General features: G+C 43.3%; 1 protein-coding gene across 1 annotated transcript in view; it reads left to right on the top strand.

The window, feature by feature from the left end:
* Window positions 1–57: 57 nt before the first annotated feature.
* The window catches only part of CRTC3 (CREB regulated transcription coactivator 3), a 97,665-nt gene continuing 75,408 nt past the window's right edge, over window positions 58–22,314 (top strand). Inside the window, exons 1-2 of the mRNA XM_012643796.1 lie at window positions 58–236; window positions 8,825–8,923. Of these exons, the coding sequence (XP_012499250.1) occupies window positions 105–236; window positions 8,825–8,923 (231 nt within the window). The 5' untranslated portion in view covers window positions 58–104. The remainder of the gene's footprint in view (window positions 237–8,824; window positions 8,924–22,314) is intronic.

Raw genomic sequence — 22,314 nt, 5'->3', positions numbered from 1 at the left:
GACGGGCTTCGGGCGGCGGCCGGGCGGCCTGCGGACGGACGGGTGGGCCGAGACGCGGGCCCCGCGCCTGCCGCCTGCCGCTTCTGCGAGCTCGAGCCCGCGCCATGGCCGCCTCGCCGGGCTCCGGCAGCGCCAACCCGCGGAAGTTCAGTGAGAAGATCGCGCTGCACACGCAGCGGCAGGCCGAGGAGACGCGGGCCTTCGAGCAGCTCATGACCGACCTCACCCTGTCGCGGGTGAGGGCCCGGGCCGGCGCGGGCGCGGGCGCGGGCGGGGGCGGCCACGGCAGCGGGCGGGCCCCGCGCGGCGGGTGAGAGGTCGCGGGGCCGAGGCCGCGCCCGGGAACCGGTGCCCGGGAGCGGGGCCGGAGCGGCCGCGGCCTCGGCGCTTCCCCGCCTTGCGACCACGCTCTTGCCATTCGCGACCGCGGTGGAGGTGGGAGGGTCGCGGGGCCCAGTGTGCCCGGAGGTGGGAAGGGGCTGAGCCTGGGGAGGCGGGCGGCCTTGTGAGGGCGGCCTACGGGGAGGGATGACCGGAGCCCCGGGAGGAAATCGCAAACAGCTTGGAGGCCAGCCCCAGCCGCGCGTCGGCCCGGGCAGTGCGGCTTCTCCTTGCTCCGAACACCCGCCGCCAGCGAGCCCTTCTGGACCGTCGGCGTGGAAGGCCGCGGGGGCCCGAGGGTCCCACGCGCTCCTCAGGAGCGCTCTGTGCACAAATGAATCCAGGGCCGGCCCGGGGCTGGCTTGGGGTCTTGGTGCTACGATACGATTCCGCGTCGAGGATGAGGCTCCCCCCTTTTACTCCTTGGAGGTGTTTTATCGGGTCCAACTTACCTCGTTCAGCCCCGGATACGTAGTGAGAACTGACAAGGTGCCCACTGAGGAGGGACCCCGAGGAACGAGTAAGGTGCGACCCGGGACAAACGCCTGGCAGGGTGAGGTAACTGTTGAGTGAGGCAGTGGAGGATGGAGAGCCAAGCGGAGTGTCGCACAGGGCTGCAGAGAAGGGGGGTCCGCGTGAGCGGGGAGGCCTTGAGGATCCTGAATGCTGACCTCGAAGGACCATCGGGAGGATGGGGGGGGATGTGCAGCGGCTGGGGGCGGGGGCGTCGCAGCTCGGAGGGGAGAAGAGCAGACTTGCCAACTGGTGGTCCCCGGCTCACTGAGTTGCAGACGCGTTATTTTTTTGATCAGCCGCAGTTTTGGGGGAAAATTCTTAAATCCGTTGCCAGAAATTTTTAATTGGGAGATTTTCACACAAAATCTAAATTTTCTTATTCATATTAAAAATTGGGAGACCCGGTAACAAAACCTGAATTCCCGTACGACAGCCACCATGTGGAGCTGGGTGGGGGCTGCCCCTCAAACGGAGCTTGAACTCGAGTTTGCCACAGTCCGCACCGCGCTCTGTCACGGCCCCCGTGCCAAGGCTAGGTGTCAGTTGTCGTTTATCATATTTAGGATGGTGTTTTCTTTTAGTGAAGTTAAAGGGGAAAGTGAAATATTTCCTGTATTTACATTTCTATCACACTGAGAGAAAAAAATATGTATATGGATAAGGAAGGCTGAGAATTTTGTGAAAATGTTTTCTTCTGCCCTAACCGCTTCACTCATTTATTGCTTGCCTGGCATCCCCCGGCATTTACATTCGTGACCTTGGTTAGATGCAGGGATGAGCTCGACAAGCTCAGAGCACGCTGAAAAGAATGGGCGGTGAAAGCTGGTGATTAATGTTGGGGCCTGTGCTGTTATGTGTTGTTTAGATACATACTGTACGTTGTTTATGTCCAAATACATGCGCTGTATATGTCTGTGTACCTAGAATTGATCCAATCTCTCACCCAACTTAGGAATCCCCCTTAAAACATCCTTAACAGATGAAGTCATGAGTAATGTACAGTTTTTTTTTTTTGCCATTTTTTTACTGTACGGACTTTTGAAAGGAAAAATTTTTTCACAGATCCTCAGTGTTCACTTAAATTAGTTTGATTATATTATTCAAATATGTCCAAACACAAATTTGTATACAAAGTCCTTTGCTTATAGCTGTGATACAACCATAAACCAAAACACATGTACAAAATAAATCCAACCAAACTTACAAATGCAGTAAATCCAAATTAACATTAATATAATGTGACAAATGCTATTTTGCTAAACTGAATTGAGGCTTTTGATTTTTTTTTAATCTTTTATTTTTATTTTTATTTTTTTTAAAGCTGGTCAAGTGGAGCAGTGGGAGTGGAGTGAATTGAGGCTTTTTCAGTGTAAATATGGTGCTAACTGCTATAGCTCAATTCTCTTGAATTTAGCAAACCTAATCAACCGTATGATAATTCAGTCACCACTTTATTCAAATTGCTACAAAATGATCGTGTTACCGTGCCCTGCACCTAATACAGGGACTCATTTACATGTTAATTCTCTCTGTTTTCTTTTTGGCCAGTTTCAAGTGAAGTAATACTACTTGGCTCCACTGTGTTCATAAACACATAAATGATGACATTAAATTTGCCTACTAAAATTGGCTTATTTAAAAAATTTCAGGGTTATTTTCATAAAGAAATCACAACACTGAAACACATGTCACACAGAACTCTTAGATTCCCCAAACATATGTGAACCTCCAAGGATCCAAAGATCCCAGTTGGAGAAAAATCCGTCTAGTTCATAGTTGGTAAGTGGGTGGCGGTTCTACTGACTTTCCATTACCAGCCCATGACAGACATCGCTAATCGGTGAGACAGACATGGCTAATCGATCGAGTCCTTTCCCCTCTGAGCCTGTGCTGGGCTTCAAGCCCTTCTCTGCGTAGTCACAGCCAGTCTTTCAGAGTGGAAGTTAAATCCTATTCACCTAGCAAGTAGCATCAACTAGATAATGGAGAATTTTTCACTCTGGCTTTAGAGGTTCAGCCTTATCAGGAAGCAGAGGGAAAATTTGGAGAAGGCAGTGCTTGGAGTAGTAAAGAGAGGAAAGAAAGTGGAAGCAGGTAGGCCTGGGAAGAGGCTGTTCTGTTGCTCATTCATTAATATATTCATTTGTCAGTACTTGAGTGCCTGCTATATGGTTAATAGGGTCCTGTTTGTTGGGGGGAATGGTGGAAACATGGTTCTTTCCTTCAAAAATCTTATTAATTTGTTCCACAAATACTTATGGAGTTCATAGTATGTGCCACGGGTTAGTATGGACACTGGGGATATAGTAGTAACTAAGCAAAACACAGTCTCCTGGTAGATTTTAGGATTTAATGGGAGGACATTCATTGAACAAGTAAGGACGTATTTTGATGAATGTTACAAAAGGGGAAGTAGATGGAGCTCTGGTATAGTAGGGAGTTCCCACCTCTTCCAGTGGCCTGAAGCAGCAGTCCCCAACCTTTTTGGCACGAGGGAACAGTTTCATGGAAGACAGTTTTTCCGTGGACTGATGGGGGGTGGTGCGGAGCTCAGGCGGTAATTCGCTGCCTGTTTTCCTAACAGGCCATGGACTGGCAGTGGGCCATGGCCCGGGGATTGGGGACCACAGGCCTAAGGGATCAGTGGGAGTGGCGAAGGCCTTTGAGGGTGTTGAGGGAGGAAATATGCTTCGGGCACAGAGAGCAGAGGTTCGGCAAGGAGATGATGAGGGTGATTTGAGATGAGGCCGGAAACATTCACAGGGATCAGGTTGTAGAGACAGGATTTGGGGCTTGATTCCAAGAACAATGGAAAGTCATTGAAGGGATCGAACCAGGGGAGATTTGCATTTTAAGAAGATTCCTTTAGCTCCAGAATGGTGGCTAGAATAGAGGAGGAGGCAGAGGAACCGTTCCGAGGCTGTAATTTTGGTCTAGGAGATGTGGTGGTGGCATTTACTAAGGTGGTAGTAATGGGGAGACAGAGGAGTGACCGGATTGATACTTAAGAGGTAGAAAGGACCAGATTTGGGAATGGATGAGGAAGGTGAGGAAATGTTGTCTGAGGTGCCTTTGAGGCCTGTAAGGAGGGATGGTCCAGCAGGCAGTTGCTTATATGGTCCTAGAGGAAAGGAGGAAAGGCTGGGCGAGTGGTGTAAATCTGGGGTTCTTTGCTGTGTAGCCACAGAAGTAGATTCAGATGCCTGGGAAGATTTATAGAACAGATACTGTAAACTGGGGCCTACATTCTATATCTGGCCCTCTGACATGTTTTTGGTTTTGGCCCAAAATGTTTTTTTTTTTTAAATTAGGGCTGGCTGGGCACGGTGGCTCATGCCTGCAATCCTAGCACTCTGGGAGGCCGAGGTGGGAGGATCGCTTGAGGTCAGGAGTTTGAGACCAGCCTGAGCAAGAGCAAGACCCCGTCTCTACTAAACATAGGAAACTTAGCAGGGTGTGGTGGCGCACGCCTGTAGTCCCAGCTACTTGGGAGGCTGAGGCAAGAAGATAGCTTGAGCTCAGGAGTTTGAGGTTGCAGTGAGCTGCAATGACACCACTGTATTCTACCCAGGGTGACAGAGCAAGACTTCATCTCAAAAAAAAAAAAAAAAAAGAAAAATAGGGCTAACAACGAATATTGAGATTTTACATTAAAATCTGGACTCTGGCTTCTTTTGAAAAATGAGATCATCTGGCAACACTTACCCCACATTTCTGCATGGCAGCAATTGCCTGCAGTCGAATAGTGGCTGCCCTGTTAGATAGGGCATGTGTGTGCGCTTCAGTTTGCCACAGTCCCCACCACTCCCTATCGTATTCCTCACAGCAATTCCAGACTGCTTCATTCACGTTCCCTACTCCGCAACCGCAGGCATTTGAGTTTGTGACGCCTGCCATAAAGTGAAATGTGAAGAGGGCCTAGGAGAAGACAAGGAGCTACACCGTTTAAAGGGGAGGTGGAGAAGAAGGAGGCAGCAGGGAAGACTGAAGAGCACCCAGAGAGGCAGGAGAAAAGCCGAGAGGGTTATTGTGAAGAGGGAATGTCAACCAGCCGAGCCTGGTGCCGCTGACTTGTTCTGTCACAGAGGATGTGTCCTTTGGTGTGATCATGTGAAGGTCATCAGTAACCTTGGTGAGAGACACTGCATTCATAGGGTGCTGGGTGGAACGTGGGCTGAGAGGCGTTGAGCAGTGGGTGGGAGGAAGTGGAGACAGAGCTGGAAACTCGTTGAAGAAGTTTGACTGTGAGGGCAACTTGTGTTGAGAAGTGACAGGATTAACTCAGCATATCAACCTGGAGTGTTAATTTGGCTTGAATATTTTGGAAAACCCATTATTTTTATATTAAAATAAACAAACCGTAGATATGTTGTAGAATGGCGAGGTGTCTGAGAGAGGAGTAGAGAGAGAGATTAGAAAGAGTGAGTTTGGCCCAAGTGTTGAGGACTCTCCCTGTGCAAGGCACTTTGTGATTCCTTTACATGCATTATTTCAAGTAGTCCTCAAGGTGACCCTGTGTTGTGTGTGTGTAGACTTTTCCTCATTTTGTGATGAGCAAACTGAGGCTTAGAGAGGTGTGGTGGCATGGCCGGTAAGTGGCAGAACTGGAGTTTGAATCTGGCTGTCACACTGAATGTCTATATACTCATCCAATTGTGTTTGTATTGTTTGTTGAAAAGACTTTTCTTTCCCCATTGAATTGCTATGACAATTTTGTCAAAAATCAGTTGGCCATAAATGTGGGAGTTTATTTTTAGATGCATTTCGGTCCCACTGATCTGTACGTCTCTCTTTTTGACCGTGGCACACTCTCTGTATGACTGTAGCTTCATGGTCGGTCTCGAAACCAGGCAACTTAAGTCCTCCAACTTTGCTCTTTTTAAAAATTGCTCTGACTACTGTAGGTCATTTGTACATCCAAAGCTTTTAGAATTATTTCAATCTCTATAAAAAGACCTGCGGGGATTTTGATTGTAATTGTGTTGACTATTGTTGAGACTTTCAAAAAGGAATTAGTGAGGCTTAGATCTCATTTCATATAGGCATTAAAGAAAATTCCACTGAAGTATGTGACTACGGGCCAAAGGTTGCTGACTCAAGTTAATGGGTGAGGCGGGAAAGGAAAATGAGGGGAGGGCCCGGAATGAGATGACAAATGGTAGCTGATCCTGGGCCACAGTGGAGGAACGTGGCACGGTGAGGACTTGGGCAAACAGGAGGACTCCAGCCCTGTCTAGGGGGGCAGCTTCTCGGCTCCATCCAGCTTTCCAGGCAAGACCATGGATTCGGTGTTGTCTGATCTTTCAATCAAGAGGAGTCAGAAATCCAGATTTTTATGTAGTCTCCTAATTTTTTAAATCAGAATTTAAAATATTGAATGGGTCATCATCTTGTAGATCAAACAGAACTCTCTCTAGGCTAAATGTGGCCCATGGACTGCCAGTCTGTGACCTCTGCCTTAGGCTAATCATTCTTCGGTCCTCATTTGCATCATCTGTAAACATGAAGATGTTGAAGACAGTCTTAAGGTCCTTTCTAACTCAATGATTCTAAATTTTAAAAGAGGAAAACATCAGAATGTTTCCTCAAGGTTTTAAGAGGTAGCTGAGAACATCAACAATAATGATAATATCTTGAGAAGTTGTCCAGAGCTTTGCATTTTGTATACCACTGTCACGTCCGTTCCCTCGTAATCCTCACATCATCTTTGTGAAGGAGGCATCAGAATAATTTGCCCGATGGCATGGGAGCTCCAGGTTACAAAGTCAGGTCTCCAGATTCCAAGTCCAGTACTCTTTTTCCTGCAGCGCAACAGTCCAGGCTCTGGAAATAGGTGCTTTGGGAGGGAGAGCAGTTTGGAGGACTGTGAGGGCCTTCAGCTCAGTTGAAGGGAAGTCCCTGGCTGGATTTAGAACTTAGTTTTGTTGAAGTGTCAAGGCTTATGGGTAAGAGTTGAATCCTTTATGAGAGCTTTCTGAAGGCAGGGACTTTGCATGGATTCATTTTATTAAGCCAGTGCCTGGCAGAGTACCTGACACACAGTTAAGTTTTTGCGTAAGTAAATAAATGACAGGTTGATCCTTTGAAGAAGAAATTAAAGGCTTTAGATCAAGATAGCTGGGAATTTTGTCTAGAGAGTTTTCAAGGATAGAGTCAAATGCTTCTGTGAAGTGCTTTTAGAATGTCGAGATCAAAAGCTGGGAGGCTTTATTCTTGTAACTCAGGTCATAGATGGAAAAAGTTCACCATGTCCTCCTTCTCATATTTGACACTGAGATCTGGGCTTTGATTAATAGATTATAACCGTCTCCCTGTGCAGTATGTTTGAGAAATCAAATACTGTGTGTGTGAGGGAAGTTAAGGCCACTGAAGGGTTTTGTGTGCCTTTCAAATTTCTAAACAGTTACAGGCCCTCGTCTTTTGGAGGTACATGTTGAAACACAGAGTGATGTGATATCTGGGATTTCTTCCACTGGGGCGCTGTGGGTAGTGGAGGGGTAAAGAATTGGACTGAAGTTGGAAGTTGTTGAAGCTCAGAAGATGGGTAGATAGGGTTTCATTGTATTTGTCTCTATTTTGTATATACTATTTGAAAGTTTTCATAATATATGTAAAAATAAAATCAGAGAGCTTCGTGGGCTCAACAATGCTTTTGGTCACCAAACTTTTACCTTTTTTTCGAGTTTGTAAATAGTATGATCACTGAGGGAGAAATGGAACCAAGGAAAAGAGCATGACAGAAATAGGAACATGGGCTTTGTGTTCGACAGCTGTGGCTCGACCTCCTGCTAGCTGGGGGACCTTGGGCCAGTCACCAACTTACCTGATTCTGGGTCTCCAGGTCTGTAAAAGCAGGATAATTCAATCTTCCCTGCATGTTTGTGGGGAAAGTTAGGGACGAAGTGGGCAAAGCATCTGATGATAGCATCTGGCTTGTCCTAGGAGCTCAGTCTGGTTAATTTTATTATTATTGGACTAATTAAAGGGTTAAAATCTGCTTTGGGCCTCTCAACTATAATCCCTTTCTTCCCTATGTGAATTATAAGTGCCAAGGGTTGTGTAACCACAGAGCTAATTTATTATTTTAGAAATAGAATTCTTACAGGCCAGATTGGACCACTTTGAGGTTTACAAGAACTGTAACCAGTTTACTGCCTTTTGAAAAATGAAGTAAGGAAGAACTTAGAGAAGAAAGGCATACTAAAAAAGTGGGGTAACACTTTATACCTGTTGAACTGGCCTTCTTCCTTGCTGAAATTAATGATAATATCCAATGTTAATGAGTTTTTGGTGAAACAATTTTCTCATACATCTACTGGTGAACCCTTTGGGAAAGCATTTTGTCAGTATGTATGGAGAACCACTGAAAGACTCATATCCAGAGATTTAATAATCACTCTTTGGAATATGTTCTAGGGAAATAATTCAGAAGAACTGTTATGTAGGCATTAATAATGATTATGTAATATCATAGAAAAGGCTTATGATGTAAGCATCCAAGATTGTATTTATGATCACAGCTATTCAGTTCTTACACATACATGCAAATGGAGAATGGAAAAGAACGCAAAGAAAAGAGTTAATGTGTTAGGTCGTGGGTAGTAGCTTAGTTTTGCTGTAAGAAATTCCTCTATTGTTGTTAAAGACTGTGCCTGCACACCTGAGACCAAAGACTCAAAGACCTTGCACGGGTGCCTTACTGTCATAGCACGTGGGACGTTTGGAACATGGGTAAGTTCTTTCCAAAAATACAGTAACCAAAAACCAGAAGGCACAGGAAACCTGAAGGTTGTGATCATTTAAGTAAAGAAGAAATCGAAACCAAGACTTTCATTCTTGAACCATTATACTACAAAATACCACACTTTGATGCTTTTTTAGATCTTTGCTGTCATCTCTCAACATTCTTGAAATGCTTTGTTTCCAGGTTCAATTTCAGAAGCTTCAGCAACTGCGCCTGACACAGTACCATGGAGGGTCCTTACCAAATGTGAGCCAGCTGCGGAGCAGTGCATCGGAGTTTCAGGTACCTCCAGATATGTACTTTCTTTCTTCTTTTCTTTTCTTTCCTTTTCTTTTCTTTTTTTTTTTGAGATAGAGTCTTGCTCTGTTGCCCCAGGTAGAGTGCAGTGGCATCATCGTAGCTCCCTGCAACCTCAGACTCCTGGGCTCAAGTGATCCTCCTGCCTCAGCCTCCCGAGGAACTGGGACTACAGGCTCACACCATCATGCCCAGCTATTTGTTAAATTTTTTTTTTAGAGATGAGGTCTTGCTGTGTTGCTCAGGCTGGTCTCGAACTCTTGGCCTCAAGTGATCCTCCCATCTCGGTCTTCCAAAGTCCTAGGATTACAGGCGTGAGCCATCGTGCCCAGCCTAGTCTTTTATTTTTGACTTTAAAAAAATATTTTTGATTTTTGTTACCTTGTCACTTTTGAAGATTACAGGCCAGTTATTTTGTAGAAATAACCCCCCAGCTGGGGTTTGTCTGAAGTGTCTTTGTCATTAGATTCAGATTATGCATCTTTGGCAGGAATAACACAGAAGCGATGCAGTTATCGTGCCACACTGGGCATGTGATTTTGATTTGTCCTATTAATGATGATGTGATCTTTTATCAGTTAAGGTGGCGTCTGTCAGCCTTCTCCACTCTAAAGTTACTTTTTTCCCCTTTGTCATGAATAAATATTTTATGAGGAGTACTTTATCCTGATCCTCATTAAACTTTCAATCTATACATTTATTTATTTGTTTCTCTGTATATGGTTTTATTATTCCCTATTTTATTCAATGTTTTGATATTCACATTATCCCTGATTAGGCTGGTAGGAGCCCTCTTCTAAACTGAGAAAAATTATTGACAAACTGAGAAAAAAGAATCCCAGAGCACAGATATTTTTTTTAAGTAAACTTTTTCAACATATAGTTTACAGATAGTACACTTTACCTTTTTAGGTATGCAACTCTATGCCATATAATCATCGTCACAATCAAGATATAGAGCAGTTCCATTACCCTGGAAAGGTCCCTTGTGTCTCTTTGTTTTTCTTTTTTTTTTATTTTTTGAGACAGTCTCACTCTGTTGCCTGGAGTAGAGTGCCTTGGCATCAGCAACCTCAAACTCCTGGGCTTGAGCAATCCTACTGCCTCAGCCTCCCGAGTAGCTGGGACTACAGGCATGCGCCACCATGCCCGGCTAATTTTTTCTATATATTTTTAATTGTCCAAATAATTTCTTTCTATTTTTAGTAGAGACGGGGTCTCGCTCTTGCTCAGGCTAGTCTCGAACTCCTGACCTTGAGCAATCGATCCGCCTCGGCCTTCCAGAGTGCTAGGATTACAGGTGTGAGCCACCGCACCCGGCCCCTCGTGTCCCTTTGTAATCAGTCTGCACCCCATTCTGTCCTCTGGAGACCACTGACCTGTAGTTGGGCCTTTTCCAGAGTGTCCCATGAGTGGGATCACACGTATGTAGTCTTTTGAGTTCTTTCACTCAGCACGTTGCGTTTGAGATTCATCTGAGTGGTTGCACGTATTAGTTTCTAGGGCTGCTGTAACAAATTTCCACAAACTTGGTGGCTTAAAAACAATAGAAATTAATTTTTTCACAGTTCTGAGTCCAGAAGTTCAAAATCAAGGTGCCAGCAACACCGTGCTCTCTCTGAATGCGCTGGGGAAGATCCTTTCTTGCATCTGCCTAGTTTTTTTGGCTGCCAGCAATCCTCAGCTGGTAGCTCCATCATTCTCTCTGCCTCCGTCTTCACACCAGCTTCTTCTCTGAATGCCTTTTTGTCCAAATCTCCCTCTTCCTTCTCTTATAAAGACACCAGCCATTGCATTTATCTTGATTACATCTGCAAAGATTCTATTTCCAAATAAGGTCACGTTCACAGGTTCTAGGGGTTAGGAGTTGAACATTCTTTTGGGGGGATGTAATTTAACCCACTACATTGCATTGATTGGTAATTCATTTTTTTTTTTATTGCTGAGTAGCCCTCCATTGTAGGGATGTATATAGTTTGTTTATCCATTCGTCAACGTATGGGTATTTGGATTGTTTCCACCTTTTGGCAATTATGAATAAAGATGCTATACGCATTCCCATGCAGGTTTTGTGTAAATACCTAGTAGTGGAATTGCTGGATCATATGGTAAGTGTATATTTAACTTTAACTTTATAAGAAATTGCCAAGCTATTTTCCAAAGTGGCTGTACTGTTTCATATTCCCACCAGCAATGGATGAGACTTCCGGGACCCTGTATCTTTCCTAGCACTTGGTATTTCAGAGTTTTTTTTTTTTTTAACTGTGGTAAAAATCACATAACATAAAATTTACCATCTTAACCATTTTTAAGTGTACAGTTCAGTGGTATTAAGTACATTCATATTGTTATATAACAGATCTCCAGAATTTTTTCATCTTACAAAACTGGAACTCTATACTCATTGAACAAGAATTCCCTATGTCCCCATCCCCCTAGCCTCTGGGGACCACTGTCCTTCTTTCTGTTTCTATGAATTTGACTATCCCAAGTGCCTCATACAAATGAAACCATATACTCTTTGTCTTTTTGTGACTGGCTTGTTTCACTTAGCATAGTGTCCTCAAGGTTCATCCGTATTATAGCATGTGACCAGATTTCCCCCCTTTTAAAGGGTGAATAATATACTCCATTGCAAGTGTGTACCACATTGTGTTCATCCATCCATCCACTGATGGACACTTGGGTTGCTCCCGCCTTTGGCTATTGTGTATGATGCTGCTGTGGACGTGGGTGTGCCAACATCTCTTAGAGGCTCTGCTTTCAATTCTTTTGGGTATATACTCAGAAGTGGGATTGCTGGATCATATGGTGATTCTGTTTTTAATTTTTTGAGGAACTGCCGTACTATTTTTTATAGTAACTGCATTATTTTACATTCTCACCAATAGAACACAAGGGTTCCATTTTCTCCATATCCTTGCCAACACTTATTTTCTGTTTTTTGTTTTTTGGGTTTTTTGGATAGTAGCCATCCTAATGGGTGTGAAGTAGTAGTATTTCAGTTTAAAAAATTTTGCTCATTGTAATCCATGGGTAGTGGTATCTCATTGTGGTTTTAATTTGCATTTTCCCAATGACTAATGATATTGAACAACTTTTTATGTGCTTATTTGCCGTTATTATATCTTTTTTGATAAAATGTGTGCTTAAATCTTTTGTCTAGTTTTTTTTTTTTTTATTTGAGATAGAGTCTCACTCTACTGCCCTGAGTAGAGTGCTGTGGCATCAGCCTAGCTCACAGCAACCTCAAACTCCTGGGCTCAAGCGATCCTCCTGCCTCAGCCTCCCGAGTAGCTGGGACTATAGGCATGAGCCACCATGCCCGACTAATTTTTTCTGTATATTTTTAGTTGTCCAATTAATTTCTTTCTATTTTTAGTAGAGACGGGGTCTCAGTCTTGCTCAGGCTGGTCTCGAACTCCTGAGCTCAAACAATCCGCCCGCCTCGGCCTCCCAGAGTGCTAGGATTACAGGTGTGAGCCCCTGTGCCCGGCCATAATTGAGTTGTTAGTTTTCTTATTGAGTTGTGAGAGTTCTTTATTTTGGATACCAGTTTTTATCAGGTATGTATTTTGCAAATATTTTCTCCCAGTCTTTGGCTTGTATTTTCGTTTTTTTTAAACAAAATATTGAATAGCAGACGTTTTAAATTTTGATAAAGTCCAGTTTATCAATTTTATTGTTTCATGATTTGTACTTTCTGTATCTTATCTAAGAATCTTTTGCCTAACTCAGGGTCACAAAGTTTTTTTTCTCATGTATTCTTCTGTTAGTTTTACAGTTTTAGATTTTACACTTAGTTAATTACGAGTTAATTTTTTTATGTGATGCAAAGTGTGGGTTTGAGGCCCACTTTTTTTGTATAGGGATGTTGAATTGTTCCAGCACCATTTGATGAAGACTTTCTTTTTCCTATTGAATTGCCTTGGCACCTTTGTTGAAAATCAATTGACCATATATGTGTGAGTCTATTTCTGGACTCTGTCTTCTGTTTCATTGGTTTCTTTGTCTGTCATTTTGCTAATACCACACTGTCTTGATTACTGTACTTTTATAGTAAGGCTTACAATCAGGTAATGAAAGTCCTCTAACTTCATTCTTCTTCAAAGAACAAAGAAGAAGAAACTTGTTCTTCTTCAAAGTTGTTTAGCTTATTTTAGTTCCTTTGCTTATCCATAAAATTTTAGAATCAGCTTGTTGATTTCTACAAAAAAGCCTACTGGGATTTTAAATGGGGTTGCATTGAATCTGTAGATAGGTTGGGGAGAATTGACATCTTTATAATATGGAAACCCATGAACATAGTATAGAAGCACAGATTTTGATTCAAGTTAAGTTGCTTATAATCATTTATTTATATATAATCCTCCTCCTCTTATTTTTCCTTTATTATATTTATTTATATATTTTTTAATTGACAAATAATAAGTATATATACCATTATATGTATAATTGTATACAATTTGATGTTTTGATATATGTATACTTTGTGAAATGGCTAAACCAAACTAATTAACATATGCTTTACCTCATATCATTTTGTTGTGGTGAGAATCTACTCTCTTAGCAATTTGCAAATATAAAATACATTATTATTAACTGTAGTCATCATGATATACTGTAGATTTCTTTTTTTTTTTTTGAGACAGAGTCTCACTCTCTCACCCGGGCTAGAGTGCCGTGGCGTCAGCCTTGCTCACACCAACCTTAAACTCCGGGGCTCAAGCAATCCTTCTGCCTCAGCCTCCTGAGTAGCTGGGACTACTGGCATGCGCCACCATGCCCGGCTAATTTTTTCTATATACTTTTAGTTGTCCAATTAATTTCTTTCTATTTTTAGTAGAGACGGGGTCTCGCTCTTGCTCAGGCTGGTCTCGAACTCCTGAGCTCAAACAATCCGCCCGCCTCGGCCTCCCAGAGTGCTAGGATTACAGGCATGAGCCACCACGCCTGGCCAGATATACTGTAGATTTCTTGAACTTATTCTTCCTGTGTACTCCTTTTATGTTTGTAGATCACTTTGGAGTTTACAAAATGCTTTCATATCTGTTATTTTTCTTGATCCTTACTACAACATTGGTTGGTAAGTGTAGTACTATTTTGATATGGTTAAAGACCAATTTTCTATTGTAATGGAGGGTCTAAAATCACATTCTTTTTCTCTAACCCAGTGATCCCTTATACAGAGAGCACAGACTTATCAGATGAGTAAACCAAAACAAGTTTGTCAGGCAGCCTTCTGATTATCCTTAGCAAGGGGCAAGTCACTAGCAAGGGGAGGCTAGGATTATAGCCCTTAGGTCTCTGGGCAGGGCCTGGCACATGTACACTGAAGGCAGGGAGGAGGAAGTGGGCATTATCTTCTCTGAGAGCTGGGGCTGTCTATTCTAGTTAGGAGAGGGAATAGTCTTGTGGCCAAGGGAAGAAGCCTTACTGCAAGGCAGTTTGCAAAGGCTTGGAGCACCAGGTCCAGCAAGGCGATTTTCCTGGGACCCACTACCAACACAGATGGGTATAGCAAGGCCCAGAGTTTGCATAGCAAGTATGTAAGAGAATCGGGACTTAAAAATTAAGTCTTTGGCTTCTAATTCAATTTCCATGGCTTTGCTTTACAGCATTTCCTTTCAAATTCTCATAAGGTTCTTTTAAAACCAAAGAATTGGCAAAAGATATATCAGTTAAATTCAAACAAAAGGCAACATAAATAGCAGTATTAATTTCAGAATATTACTCCTAAGAATAGCCAACATTTACTGAGTACGAGCCATGTGCCAGACACTGTGTTAAGCTTTCTATGCAGATTATTCAGTCTTCACAAAATTCCTTTGGGGTTAGAATATGTATTTGCTAACTATCGTTATTTGACTTTTATGTGATGAAGCAATATAGCAACAAATTGCAAAAAGCAAAAACGCCTAACAAATGAGGAGAATTTGACAATAGCACAATTGTAGATTTTTAATTCACTATGATGGCTGAATCAGTATTCAAACTAAAGATAATAGAGAGTGATACCATGAACAAACTAGAATTACTAAATACCAATATTTAGTCTCCACAGTTTATTCTCTAAGAAGGTGAAATTACGAGGAGAAAGGATTGTTTGAAGCCAGGAGTTCAAGACCAGCCTGAGCAAGAGCAAAACCCCATCTCTACTAAACATAGAAAAATCAGCCAGGCGTGGTGGCGTGCACCTGTAGTATCAGCTACTTGGGAGGCTGAGGCAGGAGGATGGCTTGAGCTCAGGAGTTCCAGGTTGCAGTAAGCTATGATCACTCCACTGCACTCTAGCCTGGGTGACAGAGCGAATCCCTATCTCAAAAAAAAAAAAAAGAAAAAAAGAAAAGTAAAATTATTTTTAAATAATTGGCGGCTACCAAATTGGACAGCGCTGCCCCAGGACGGTACGCATCCTCATGCTGTGTTCTCGTTCCCAGTTTCGGCACCGGCGTAAGTCCTCACCTCCCTCTAAAAAGCCCAGTGCTCTAAGGTTGTCTCTGCCTCAGCCAGAGTGCTTATGTGAGTGATAAGAAAAGCACTCTGAGTAAATTTGACATCAAAAACTTTTAGCCTCCACTTAACTACTCTGAGGTACCTGCATTTCAAAAGAGGATGCCTAGAAAATCAGATCTCTGGATGGTAGAATTTCACACTGTGAAAGGCAGCAGTTACTCTGAAAGGCTGTGTGGTAGGGCTCATTTTTAAGTTACATCACACACACAAATTAGGTGGTCATCTATCTAAATGAACAGGCTGACCCTGTGAGAGCTTCGTGTTCTCTTGCTCCCGCTCCCCTCTGAGAGTGGAGTTAACTGCTTTTCTTTTTCACTCCTCATTAATTAATAAATAAATAATTTAGCAAATGTTTCTTGAGCACCTACTATGGTGTCAGGCTCTGTACTAGGCTTGGGAAACATAGAAATGAATAAGGGCCCCTCCACAGAAGTGTGCAGCCCAGTTAGTGCTTGTTTAACGCCATCAGCTTTGTGTCCGACGTGGAGGCCTGGGCGGTGTGCATCCAGCCACTGCCCCTCGCTGGAGGAGGGCTGCTCTGCTCTAAGCCACAAATGACCTTGGAATCTCCGGAGAATGGTTCTATCTTGAGTCACAGGTCAGAGAGTCTCCACTGAGACCTCAAAGTAGCTTCCTGTGCCATCTGATGGTCTTTGGAAATTCTGTCTGTATCTCTACTGTCAGCTCCCAGCTCCTCATGTTTCCTGACCATCTCTCGTCTAGTTCTTTCGTCTCCTGCAGTTGTGGCAGTGACGTGCCCTGAGCCGCTGCCTCCGCTGGGTACTGCCCAGGGTGAGCCGTGGTGCGATAAAGAGGATGGGTCCGGGTGGCAGACAGACCTGGGTTTGAGTCCTGGCTCCACCGCCCTTGATTCATGATTCTGGGCATTCCCTCATCTCTCAAAGCTTATTTTTTGGCATATAAAATAGGGAGGATGATAATAACTATCTGCAGGATAAACTGAGATGATGGGAGGCATAGAGGCCCTTGATCAAGGGATTTGGGAGCTGGAGTGTGTTAGGGAATTGGATGTGAAGATAACTGAGTCCTTTCCAAGCCACTAACTAAATTCTGGTTGTGGGTGTTGTGTATTCTTCATAGTTTGTGGCTTTTGTGTCACAGTCATTTGCTCAAAACTTAAAAGTGAGGGAATTTTGTGCCCAAGGTCACAAACTTTAGCCAGCCCTGCTCTTGATGCAGCGTGCTCTCTGCCAGCCCTGAAACAGCATATTGGTACTTTTATCCAGATACTGTTAGATATGAGGAGATAGGGCAGTAGTGACCTTGGGTTTCTGCATGAGATTTAGAAGACCACATTTACAAGTTATTTTAGTATGAATAATTTCCAGGAAAGATTTTCACTGATTAATATATCTGTTTTATGTTGTGTCTTATTTTCTTTTTCAGAGATTAACACTTTGCTGACCTTGTCTCTAAATTCTATTTAGAGACATACCTTCCAAACTGCATGTACTTTGCAACTGTGATTTTTTTTTATTATTATCTCCATGTTTGATTTGCTCACTGGTTTGCCTTTGATTTTGACTTCCGGCAGGACGTTCTTCTATTCTGCCTAGGAAAATAGTGAGAAACACAGAAAGTTAGAGGGTTACTTAATAGTTTTGGAATGTGCATTTGTCCCAAAATAGGAGCTGTGACCAAGAGTATGGTTGTCATATTTTTAATACATATTTGAATATTTCTTTTTTCTCTTCCTTTTTATCTGACCGTATGTGTTGAATAGAAGACTTACAGAATATGAAAGGAAAGTAGACAACTCAGGAATCTCTGGTAGTCTGGTATAAAGCCTTTGTTTGGAATTATGGAAGGGGCAGGGCGACGCTGGCCCCGTACACTGAATGGGGAACATCTGTATCCATGAGAACTTGAGCGAGAGAGCTGGAGTGTTGCCGTTTCCATCTGCCTTTCATGCGCTCTCAACTGTCCATGCAGCGGGTCAGGGATAGCGTGGATACTTGAGGTCTCTAAAATATCACTCCAGATAGTGCTTTAAAAGACTGAGTCATATTCTATTAATTTAAATGTTTCATGCCAGAAAAGTTGGAAGAGATGGAAACTTCTGAGAAGTCTATCCATTGGATAAAACCAGCAGCCTACATGAAAGGAAATGCCACAAGTACTAAAGTAACAACATTCATTTTGCCTTAAAATAAAAGCTTTAGGGCAGTGCAGAGGCTGCATAGTATAATGGGCAAAAGGTCACACTCTGAATTCAAATGTGGTCTCTGCTACTTTCTAGCTGTGTGACTCTAGGCAAATCGCTTAGCATCTCTTTGCCACAGTTTTCTCACCTGTAAAATGGGGATAGTAGTAATGCCATTATCAAAGTTCTGTTGTGAAGAATAGATGAGTTGTTATACATAACACCCTTAGAGCAGTGCGTGGCACGAGGCAAGCACATTAGCGGTGTCTCCTCTTGTTACTGTTGCCCTTGCTATGGCCGCTAACTACTTCTGCCATCACTGCCGCTGCTGCGGCCTGGGTTTGCGTACGGGCAGTGCCGCTCACGGTAGTTAACCAGCCTAAGCCTCCGTTTCTGTATTTGTAAAATAGGGGTGTTGGTAGTTCCTGCCCCACAGGGTTATGCGGAGGGTGAAATGGGCTGAGACATGCGAAGCGCTAGGCACCCTGCTTGGTACAACAAATGCTTGTTGTCCCATTGTTGCTGGTGTTACCATGGCAGCGCTCAGCGAAGCAGCGGCCCACTCCAGCGTGCTGTACTCTGCCGTGAGCCGTGCCACAAATAATTTGTTCTTACTAATAAAGTACCAAAGCTTGAGGATTATGTTTTTAAAATAATTAGAGCTCAAGCAAGGCTGTCGCCACCCTAACGTTATTGCTGTTCACTGCCACCTTGAGAAGCAGGAGAGCCTGAGGGAAACAGCCTGAGCTCCCAGGCTGGGCCGGACCTTGGCTACCCCTGTTGGGACGTAGGTCCTGCATGTGAAAGGCGAGTACCTGTGTGGGGGCAGAAAACGAGCTTGAGAGCTGCTGGCCTTGGGGTGCAGTCGTTCCTGCCCGAGAGGGTACCAGTCGCGATCTTCCACGTTGACGCTCGTGCATTTGCCAGAGCGCTTTTCCTTCCGGTTGCCAGACAGGAGCACCATGGTCCCCGAGCCCAGCCGTTCCTATCTTGTCCAAACACATATAGTGCTAGGAAAGTGCTTGTTTTGACTATTAAAATCACTTTTCTATTACATTAAGCAGCTACTACAACTTGTCCTGAAGTTATTCATTAGTAAACACTTACCAAGTGCCTTTAAGAGTAAGATATTGTTGCGTTTATGAAGGAAATCCAGAGACTGTCCAGTTAAGAAGCTTATAAATAAGTATGGTGGACTGGCTGTTTGCGCAGGAGCCGTAGCACAGAAACCTTTACCGTAGTCTCTTTCTTTCTTACCTTCCATTTTTAAACTGTTACATTCAGGAAAAGTACTACATTGCATTTGTTTATAGCTTGGTCCTTAATTCTCTGTTTTTCATTATGAAAGTAATACCTGCTCATTGGATAAAATTTGGAAAATATGTGAAAATTAAAAAGGAACAGAAAAAATTAGCCATCTTTCATCAACTAGAAATTATCATTTTAATGTTTCATTTATTTTTCATGTCTCTTTATACAGGAGAAATCACTCTCCATATTATAGTAATAAACACCTTTAAGTATAAGTTATCAATATTCCTGATCATAGATTTCTACAAGTAGAATTATTTAGTCAAAGGGTAGAATTATTTGCAAAGTTATTAATACATGTGGTTTCATTGTATTTTGGCAATGATATTTACCTTAACAAAATTTCTGACACTGATTGATTGGGTATTTATTGCCTTAAGTACAGGAGACTCTTAGCTTTTTCAGATCTAACATTCCAAGTGCGTGTTGACTATTCAAGAGTGGCTCCAAAGTTCATGACATAAAGTCGTTTGCATATTTACTGAAGCACAAAATTTAATCACACAGGCCTAGCAGCTGGTGAGTGACCAAGGCTGCCTAGCAGATGTTTCATTGGGCTTCGCGGTTCTCTATGTGATACTTTTCATATATTGACTTAAAAACTCAGTTTTCTTGAATGTAGAGAATTTTTGTGGAAATTTAAAAGGCTGTTTATGGTGTACAGTTATGCACAGAAAAATCTATGACCGTCAGAGAAGCGTGACTCAAGAAAATACCAGGAGTGTGTGTAGATACTTTCATGTTACAACAGAAGGTTTGCAAAGGTCTACTATTTTCTAATTGCTTGATAGTACGTATTAACATTGTCATTTCTAAAAAATAAATCTAATTTTGTTTTTAGAGCCAACTGAAGGAATGATTCCCTTTATAATAAATCATTAAATAGTTATATATATCTTTATAATAAAATATGAAAAATACATTAATGAAATCATCAGTGAGCTGCTATAGCTGTTTGCCTGCTATAGACACTTGCCCCTTACTTGCTTCAATTTTAGAAGAAATTCTCTGTATTTTGGCAGGAATGTCCTACTCTAGCTAGGAAAGAAAGTGTGTGGAAAACAATTTAATCAGTGTCTGGGAGTCTGAGAACAAACTTAGGAAAAGAGACTTTGCTGAGACCAATCCCAAGTTTACTTCGACATCTCTGCTTACCCTTGTAGTTCTGAGTAGAACCACACACCCGCCAGCCCCCAGCATCACAGTCTAAGAGCAGCTTCTCCCTTCCTCGCCGTTTTGAACCGTTCCTCTTGAAGTTGCTTTGTCTCCCCTTGCTGTCAGGGAGGTGGTGGTAGCTGCAGTTGCCTCCCACCTGGCCCCCAGAACGTTTCTTGCTTTTATTTGACAATCCATGGCAAACTAGCACTCTCCTTCCTATCTCAGGACTTGCCTCCCCCACCCCTTGAAGGTCTCAGACACATACAAAATGGCAGCCTCTTGGAGGGGCTCGTACTTCTGCGTGTCCGAACCTTTCACGGAGAGAGCTGTGAAAGGCGTAGAATCGGTTTATAACCAACATGCCAACATAACCCTGATGATCCGGGGGTGGGTGCAAATGGAGTCAGGTCTGTCTGGCTTCTGGCTTCTGTGGTCGCCTTCTTCCCCAGTTCCTGGGCCCACTTGACCCCTGAGTAGCCAGCCTGTCACCCGCCTCTAGGACCCAGCTTGGTCTGAGGCAGAAGGACTGAGGCTGCCTCACACTCTGTAATTTGGCCTGAAGTCACCACTGCTGGCCTTGTGCCTCAGCTCTGATAACTGGACTCTTGTCTGGTTCCTGGGTGCCAGAATCCATGGTAACCTGCCTCGTGTCCCTGTGCCTTGTTTTTATCAGCTTCTCTCCCAGGGACTGAAGCCTGCCCTGAAACACAGTGACTGATGCACTTTCCTGATGTCAACCCCCCAGCTTGCCCTTCTGACTGCGGTCCAGAGTGCCCTGAATTTCTCTTTGTTCTGCAGTGCCTGCAGCCAGGAAGCCCCTGCGCTGGACACTTTTCTTAGTAACTGGCAACGTGGTTCTTCCAGTTTCTCAGGCCTAAACCTTGGAGTCATCCATAACTCCTTCCGTTCTCTCACGCCCCGCATCTGAGCCTTCCGCAAATTCTTGGTTCTACTTTAAATATTTATCCAGAATCTGACTACCCTGGTCTGACCCATATCATCTATTCCCTGAGTTCTTGCAATAGCCTCCTGACTGGTCTCCTGGCAGAGGAGCCCTGTCCTCTTCCAGAGTATTCTCAACACTGCCATCTGAGTGATCCTGTTGAAACGTGAGCCACTTTCTATCACTTCGCAGAATCCTCCCGTGGCTTCCCGTTTCTCTCAGCATAGCGCCAAAGTACCACGTGCGCACAGCGCCCTGGAAGGCCCCTGTTACCTGTGCTCTTACCTGCTCACTGCACGTCTGTCCAATACCCGTCCTCACTCCGCTCTAGCCACACTCGTCTTTTTCTCTGTTCCTTGAACCTCCCTAGGATTTCTTTGCCAGGAATGTTCTCCCAGGTGTTGGAATGGCTTACTTCCTCACTTCCTTTAGCTCTTTATCCAAACGTCACCAGTCAGTGAGACCTTCCCTCTCTACAATCACAACCTTCTCTACTCTCTTTCCTGATTATTTTTCTCTTTAATACTTACCACTATCGAACATACTGTACGTATGTATTTATTTATGTTCTATCTCCTATTAGAATGTAAGCTCCGTGAGGGCAAGGGTGCTTGGTTCACTGCTGTCTTTCCAAAGTCTAGAATAGTACCTGGTCAGGGTATGAATTCAATAACTATTTCCTGAATGAATGAATCAGATAGTTGAACGCTTACTCATGCGTTAGCACTGTTCTGAGCATTTTATATGTATTATCAAATTCTCACAATAACCTTATGTGAAGGTACTTGGGATTCCCATTTTACAGATGAGAAAACTGAGTCTTAAGAAGAACGACTTGCCCAAAAGGATCTGAGCCACCACGCAAATATTTGCAAAGGGCAGCATGTTAGAACAAACAGACTTTATTGTTATATAGCTCTGTGTTCAAGTTTCAGATCTGTCAATTATTGGTTGAGTTAAAACTTCCCCAAACTTCAGTATCCTCACTTATAAAATATGGATGATGAATCTACCTCTCAGGTTATTGGAAGGGTTACATGAGATCATGAGTACATTATTTTTGTATGTATTTTTCTGATTGCTGGTGAACTTGAAATGTTTTCATCTGTTTATTGGCCATTCAGGTTTCCTCTTCTGGGAATTTCCTGTTCATAACCTTTGCTCAGTTTTGTTTTTGGTTTTTTCTTATCAAATTGTAGGAGTTCTTTGAATATTAGAGATACATACTGTCTTTTTTTTTTTGAGACAGAGTCTCACTCTGTTGCCTGGGCTAGAGTGCCGTGG

The sequence above is a fragment of the Propithecus coquereli genome, unplaced genomic scaffold, assembly GCF_000956105.1.
Source record: "Propithecus coquereli isolate 6110/MARCELLA unplaced genomic scaffold, Pcoq_1.0 Scaffold20, whole genome shotgun sequence".
Lineage (NCBI taxonomy): Eukaryota > Metazoa > Chordata > Mammalia > Primates > Indriidae > Propithecus > Propithecus coquereli.
Note: the sequence above shows the minus strand (reverse complement) of the source record. Positions and strands in the feature narration are given on the sequence as shown.